The 8168-nt window shown below is 36.8% G+C and overlaps 1 protein-coding gene across 1 annotated transcript; it reads right to left on the bottom strand.

Annotated features, from left to right (window-relative positions):
• Nucleotides 1-6700: 6700 nt before the first annotated feature.
• Nucleotides 6701-7387, bottom strand: LOC120351597. The gene has a single exon (XM_039429452.1). It carries the CDS (start codon nucleotides 7385-7387, stop codon nucleotides 6701-6703), a length of 687 nt encoding a protein of 228 aa, XP_039285386.1.
• Nucleotides 7388-8168: the final 781 nt, after the last annotated feature.

Genomic DNA, 8168 nt, shown 5'->3' on the forward strand with positions numbered 1-8168 from the left:
TCCAGTGCGGGATCGCAAGAGGACGTCCGGGAAGGTGTGGAAAAGCCTTTCCCGCAACTCCGCGGCCGATCCGGACCCCAGGAGGACAGCTGGTGCCGGCAAGTAGGACTTAGGAAAGTCCAGAGTGCTGGCCGCCGCAGCGCACTAGTCCAGTGCGGGATCGCAAGAGGACGTCGGGAAGGTGTGGAAAAGCCTTCCCGCAACTCCGCGGCCGATCCGGACCCCAGGAGGACAGCTGGTGCCCGGCAAGTAGGACTTAGGAAAGTCCAGAGTGCTGGCCGCCGCAGCGCACTAGTCCAGTGCGGGATCGCAAGAGGACGCGGGAAGGTGTGGAAAAGCCTTTCCCGCAACTCCGCGGCCGATCCGGACCCCAGGAGGACAGCTGGTGCCTGGCAAGTAGGACTTAGGAAAGTCCAGAGTGCTGGCCGCCGCAGCACACTAGTCCAGTGCGGGATCGCAGGAGGACGTCCGGGAAGGTGTGGAAAAGCCTTTCCCGCAACTCCGCGGCTGATCCGGACCCCAGGAGGACAGCTGGTGCCCGGCAAGTAGGATTAGGAAAGTCCAGAGTGCTGGCCGCCGCAGCGCACTAGTCCAGTGCGGGACCGCAAGAGGACGTCCGGGAAGGTGAGGAAAAGCCTTTCCCGCAACTCCGCGGCCGATCCGGACCCCAGGAGGACAGCTGGTGCCCGGCAAGTAGGACTTAGGAAAGTCCAGAGCGCGGGCCGCCGCAGCGCACTAAACCAGTGCGGAACCGGAAGAGGACCTTGGGAAGGCCAGGGAAGCCTTACCAGAGCTCCGCGACCAACCCGGACCCGCAAATCAGTTACTTGAATCAAAGAAACTCATCGTTTCGTACACTTCACCGCTTGCTCCCAATACTCTTTTCAAATTTCTTCTACATGTTTGCCTTTTTGCAACCAATGTCCAATCACTGCTACCCAAGACGGAACCTCCTTCAAACACAGTTTTTCAACAACCTTTGAAATTCAACGATACATATGCACATATACAGAGTGAGTCATATGTATGGGAACCCTTCAATAATTTGGAGACTGTTGTAGATATAATTCTGTAACTTTCAGGATAAGTAGTTATTGATAGAATACTCTACCTTTTAATGTACAACCGAGTTCCAACCCCACATAACGGGTTTACTTGGGGGTTTTAACTGGGATATTTAAAATGTAAACACCCATTGTGTGGTACATAATTTTAAAGGCCTTTTTAAAACAAGAAAGATGACATCAATAATAATGTTCTATGATAATTGTATCCAAAATGGCAGCTGATTGAAGTTTTAGTTTTTGAAGAAATGAGGGTTTGTAACTCAAATATTTAAAATGTAAACACCCATTGTGTGGTACATAATTTTAAAGGCCTTTTTAAAACAAGAATGACGACATCAATAAAATGTTCTATGATACTTTTATCAAAAATGGCGGCTGATTGAAGTTTTAGTTTTCATAGAAATGATTGATAAAAGTAATAAAACTTAAAACAACACTTTTTTGATGAATAACGAAACACATTGAAAAACTGATTATTTATTTAGTAATCTGTCTGGTACTTTTTACTTTCCTTGCCCTATTACTAAGGAAAGTATTGCTTTCCGAAAAAAATCAAGGTACCCCAATTTCTAAATTTCTATATGTTTGAAGGTCCCCTGAGTCAAAAAAACTGGTTTTTGGGTATTGTGTGTGTGTGTGTGTGTGTGTGTGTGTGTGTGTGTGTGTGTGTGTGTGTGTGTGTGTATGTGTGTGTGTGTACACGATATCTCATCTCCCAATTAACGGAATGACTTGACATTTGGAACTTAAGGTCCTTTCACTATAAGGATCCGACACAAACAATTTCGATCAAATGCAATTCAAGATGGCGGCTAAAATGGCGAAAATGTTGTCAAAAACAAGGTTTTTCGTGATTTTCTCGGAAACCGCTCCAACGATTTTGATCAAATTCATACCTAAAATAGTCATTGATAAGCTCTATCAACTGTCACAAGTCCCATATCTGTAAAAATTTCAGGAGCTCCGCCCCATCAATGCAGATAGAATCCCAATTATCAGGCTTCAGATACAATTGAAACAAGAAAAATCAAGTGGAGTAGATTGAGCATGAAAATCTCTACAATTAATGTTCAGTAACATTTTCACCTAAAATTGAAAATAAGCTTTAAATTCGAGAAAGTTTTATTTCCTCAAAAAAATACATTCACAGAAACAGAAATATTACATTGGTCTATGAAGAAATATCTCCCTGCAAAGGTAAAAACCTGAGCGCAGGAAGGAGTCTACATAAATTCTGATCACAACAAAGCAGCAAGAAGGCGAACTATTCTAAGCAAAAACAATGCATAAACTATTTTGATTATTTTTCTTATGTGAAATATAGGCTATTTCAACATTTATATATTCACTTATATTATATATATATTACTTATATTTTTCTACATTATTAAGTATTCCTACAAATAGAATAAGACATAGTTATGAGAACACTTCAGACAGGCAGAAATACACAAACTACAAAATGAAATATTGAGTTTTGAAAATTAAGTAAGTTCAATACAGAAACACAACGGAAATCCTCCACAACTCTTAAAAAATCGGTAGACAAGAAATAGGTACCTGACAAACTCAGATCACCATACAATAAGATCATTTGTTTTTATCCAATTATCCACTTCCTTAGAGTTATGTTTCTTACAGCTTATTTTAATAATTCTACTAGGCACAACATTTATTAATCTATTAACTCTGTAATTGAATTGATATCGACAAACATTCAGGTCAACTCTGTTTTGGACCACTGTCAAATTTCTTAGGTTGTACGGGGTTTCACGGATATCATGTTGAATTTTATTTTTATCCGCATACTGAATTAGACTTTTAATATATAGCTGTCTTAGAGTCAGAACATCAAATTCTCTAAATAACTCTGAGCTTGGGTAGAGTCTGGGCTTACCCAACGCTGCTCTCATAATATGCTTTTGCACCACAAACAACCTACCTATGTGACAACCCGCCGCACCACCCCACGCCAGTAAACCATACTGCAAGATGGATTGAACGTAAGCAGTATAAAGCAACTTTGAAATACTTTTATCATTAATCAAACTAATTCTGTGGAATCTATATATTAAATATTTTAGCTTTTTACATTTATCATCAATTTGACAGTTCCATCTAAGATGTGAATCAATAATAATCCCAAGGTACTTGGCAGAGTCTGTTTTATCCAGTACTGCACACTGGCAAGGGGTTGATGCAGGCAGACTGCAGGAAGGGGAATGCAACTTCAAGGTCAGATTTATAGGCTGAGTCCTAGCATTTGGTGAAAAAGTTATATATGTACTCTTTTTATGATTGAGTGTGAGTGTATTTTCATTCAACCAAGACTCAACGATGATCAATCCCTCCGCTGCAAGAGCATACGTATACATCCTCCCATGATGTACCTGTAAATGTTACCGTGGCATCATCGGCAAACGAGATAAGCGTTCTTTTATCAGTACTCAAATTTAGTAGGTCATTTATATAAATGAGGAATAGTATCGGAGAAAGCACCGTACCCTGTGGTACACCATATCCTGATAAATTTGTTTGATCTGTCTTGTCACCAATAGTTATTATTTGTGTTCTATCCTTTAAATAATTTTCAAACAATTTTAGAGCTATACCCCTAATTCCTAGGTTTTCCAACTTTGTTAACAGTTTTTTGTGAGGTATTGTATCGAAGGCTTTCGCCAGATCCAAAAAAACTGTAAGAGTCTTCCTACTACTTGTAAAATTCTCAGTAACAATGTCTAAGAGATGTGATATGGCATCTTGTGTAGGTACTCTTCCCAGCCTGAAACCCATATTGATTTTTATTTATAATGTTATGGTTATCTAGATAGTTTATAAGTCTTATTTTTATTACCTTCTCCATAACCTTTGATAAACTGCAAAGTAAGCTTATTGGTCTGTAGTTTGATGGATCATTTACATTCCCTGCCTTATATAGTGGAACAACCCTTGCAAATTCAAACTCCTGAGGAAAGTGTCCATGTTTGAAACATTCGTTTATAATAAAAGCTAAAGGTTTTGCTATATAATTGGATATATTTCTTAAACATTTATAGCTGATTTTGTCAATACCCGGTGAAGAATTATCTTTTAGAGTCCTTACTGTGTTTATTATTTCATGTTCATTCGTTGGATAAAAGAAAAAGGAGTTAGGAGAATTTATATGGGTTTCAGGAAAATTTACTTGGTTGATATTTCTAGGGATAGAATTCAATTGCAATCTCTCAGCATAGGTCTTACCCACTTCAGAAAAATGCTTGTTGAGTATGGTGGGCTCAATTTTAATATTAGTGTTCCTAGTTTTTTTGTCAAGTAATTCATTAATACAACTCCATAATTTTTTACAGTTTGTTTTATTTTGTGCTATTTTATTTTTGAAATAATCCTGTTTAGCTTTCTTTATTAGATTCCTCAGTATGTTTCTATATCTAGTGTATTTGTTCCTTAGTTCAAGGTTTAGGGGTTGTTTTGCCATATTTTTATACATTTTGTCTCGTCTTCTTATGCAGTTGATCAAATTCACGCTCATCCAATTCTTTAATGGCTGTAGTTTATGCCGCAGATTAACTTTAGTTTTAGCAGTATTTATATGTTCATTTAGTCTATTAATAAAAATTTCTGTTAGATTTTCCAAGTCACACCCCTTCATTATACAATCCCAAGATTCTTTTTTTAGAACATCAATTAGCTGTGGATAATTTATTTTTTCAATGAATTTCACTTGCTCTTTAGGTTCGAGTGTGAGGTCCAAGAACCCCACAACAAGGCCTATTCCGAAGTGGTCCGTGATGCTTGTTTTAAAAATAACGCCTAGAATCTCTTCAGATTTAGGTTTCCTACTCTTATAGAAAATATGATCAAGACAGGATACTGAATTACCTTGAATTCTAGTTGATTTATTGATATAAGATTGGAAACCGTTTAAATGCAGTAAGCTACAGTATTCATTTACAAGATTTGTATTTAGATTTTTATTAATATTTATGTCGCCGACCAAAATAATGTTATCTCTATCTTTCAATTTTTCTAAGCACTGGCCTAGGTCTTCAATAAACTCATCAACCCGTAATGATGGGGATCTGTAAACTGCAATAATTGTGAAATCTCGCTGCAACTGTGGATCATGAACATCTAGAATAATTGAATTTGCTGAAGCAATATCAATTTCCAGAGTCTCAGTCCTCAAATTCTCCTTTATAAATATACATAATCCATCAGACTTACTAAATATAGCCGGTGAATCAATTACTTGATAGCCATTTAGATTGAAGTTAAACTCATGATCATCAGACAACCATGTCTCCGACAAAATTATTAAGTGATAATCAGTTTTACAATGCTGCAGCATATATGAAAACTCATCGAAATTACACCTCATGCTGCGTATGTTCAAATGTAAGATATTTAAGGAGGATCGGCAGCCTTCATTAAAAATGTTAAATGGTTGAAAATCGAGTATATCTTCTATTTCTATAGTATTATAGCATCCATCTTCAATATTACCACTAAAATCATCCAACAAAACCATGATGAAAAATAATTCAATTTCGCAAATCGGGAGAATGTACAAAAAAGAAAAAATAAATTAAAAATGTAAAAAATAAAGAAAAGTAAAATAAGAAGAAGGGTAAAAAATAATTTACCTTCCTTATGAAGTTAGCCTGTGTACAGCCGTGTAATTCAATAGAAAATTAATTTAGTGATTGTTATGCAAAAAGAGATGTAATAAATTGATTTTTTTTATGTGAAAATGTGTAATAAATTCACATTATTGTTTATTTTCAAGCTCAGAATTTCATTATAAAGCCAAAATTATTGTTTAAAATGGGGATAGTGCTAGTTAGAACTTTTAGTAAGACGTTAGGCCTTTTATGCACAATATTCAAAGGCAAGCATACATTCTCATGTAATTATATCAAGCATTTGTTTTGAGACAAATGAATCAGAATTGAAAGTGAGACTGAGATGTCAAAGTAGAATATGAATAAGAAATTATTCAAATATATGAACGACTTGTATAGTAAATAGTAAAAACGCAGTGCGGTGGTTGTTATCATAGCAAGAACTTTAAACAATGGTAGAATTTGGAAGACAAAAAGATAGTGATAACAGTGACAGATAGTGACAAGAAACTAAGAATACGGGGGAAAGGAAGGCAGAGAAATTCTTTACTCTATCATAATATTATCAACAAAGATGTTATCCTGACTTTATCATCACCTCTCTGAAATATCGATAATTCCACCTTCTGAATGAGTTAGAAAAACAAACCACCGAAACATGTTAAAGAATCCAATCCAAAAACAACAATTTTATCATCATTCTCTGTCAAGAAGAACGAAACTGATAGACACATCTCAATCTCACTATGAAAGCCTTATATTATTCATTGGACACCCCAATTAAGCACAAGTGAAATAAACAAATTAAAATAAACTTAAACTAAAGAAATCCAAATTCAAGAGATTTAAACTTAATAAATTCAAGTACAAGAGAAAATTTTTTAAAAAAGAAAAAAAATTCAAACGAATTGAAGAAATTCAAGCAACTTAAATCATACTTTTTAACTCAAAATAGTAAGTACATATATTTATTCCAATTCATAAATTACATTACGGACTGAAAAAAGTTTTCTATTTGTTAATTACTGTCCCATTACTCTCAATGTAACTCAAATCCTCCTCATCTCTTAGAATTTTAACCACCTTACCGTCTACACTCCGCAACTTGACTCTACCGGCATGATCAATCCACACTCGACGCGCATCATTATCTCCAAGCATCAATTTAGCGTTTGCGAATATCTTCCTTCTTTTCGCCGTTAGAGATTTGTTCAGGTAGATCGGATTGTTTCCCTGAACATTGATGTCGTTCGTCGTGAATGACTTGCAGGCCCGCCTGTTTCTCAGCAACGCCTCCGCATCTCCACGCCGCACCAAACGCACCACTATGGCAGGAGTCGCTTGATTTTTCCGCTTTGGCAGCCTATGACACGCGTCAATCGATGTGGCGTCCAACTTAACGTTGAGAGCCTCCGCAATTCCAATAATACGTTTAGCAATATCTTCGTTTTTGAACTCCGGCACGCCAAAAATTTCAACGGTATTTTTACGGCTGTACTGTTCAAGCTCGTCCTGGTTCAGCTCAGTTTCCCTTAATTTGGCTTTTAACCTGGAGTTTTCTTCAAGTAGGTTTGAAATCTGCTCCCGTTGCTTGCTTATTTCCTGCGTGTTCGTCTCCAGCAACTCCTTACACGCAGCAATCTCGGTACTCAGTCTTTGATACAAGTTGTCACTAAGTTCGTCCAGCAATTTGTTCATTTGGTCGAGTGTTACAGGCTGTCCCTGCACTGCCCCTCCGGCCACCAACCCATGACTTGGGTTAGACTTTACAGGAGTGGAATCGGATACGGCCCTCTGACGACGCACTATATTGATACAAGTTTGACAGTTCCATGTTTTTCCACCAAGCACCTCAATATCATTTTATTTTAGACCGACACAGCCCCCATGAAAAATTCCTTCACAGTTTGTGCACGAAATCTTAGATTTAGATGGTCGCACAACTTGTTGATTACAAACACCACACAAACTCATAATAGCTGATTTAGTATGGTAACGTTAGAAGCAATATAATTAGTTATAAATTGAAAGTTCAATTTTTGTAATATTTAATAAAAATCATTGCATTTTATTGAAAATAATGCTTTCTTATTTACATTTTTCGCTCATATAGATATACTCTGAAGTTAAGCTTTAAAGAAAATAGACTAATATAGATATTAATATATAATATTTAATATTTTAATAGATATTCAAAGTAATAATTGATGTGTTACTCAGATGTATATGAACTAAATTCCATTTGAGGTGTTGCAAGCATAGAGGGCTGTTGAACTAGAGCAGATTTGATTTAATTAATTCATCGAATGGTGAGTGACTCATGCACTGCTCCCTCTCAGGACAGTCTGCAAGCTGTTATTGATTAGCAGAGGTCGATCTCGACTCAATCAATACAGCTACAGAGACAGTTTATAGACTGCCCTGACAGGAGAGAATGAATAAGTAATTTGCCATTCACAGGAGAATTTTAAAGAATATT

This window comes from Nilaparvata lugens, chromosome 5 (assembly GCF_014356525.2).
Source record: "Nilaparvata lugens isolate BPH chromosome 5, ASM1435652v1, whole genome shotgun sequence".
Classification (NCBI taxonomy): domain Eukaryota; kingdom Metazoa; phylum Arthropoda; class Insecta; order Hemiptera; family Delphacidae; genus Nilaparvata; species Nilaparvata lugens.

What these genes read in the sequence shown, in the direction of transcription:
- LOC120351597 (XM_039429452.1), bottom strand. Translation starts at nt 7,387, where the DNA reads ATGAACAAATTGCTGGACGAACTTAGTGACAACTTGTATCAAAGACTG.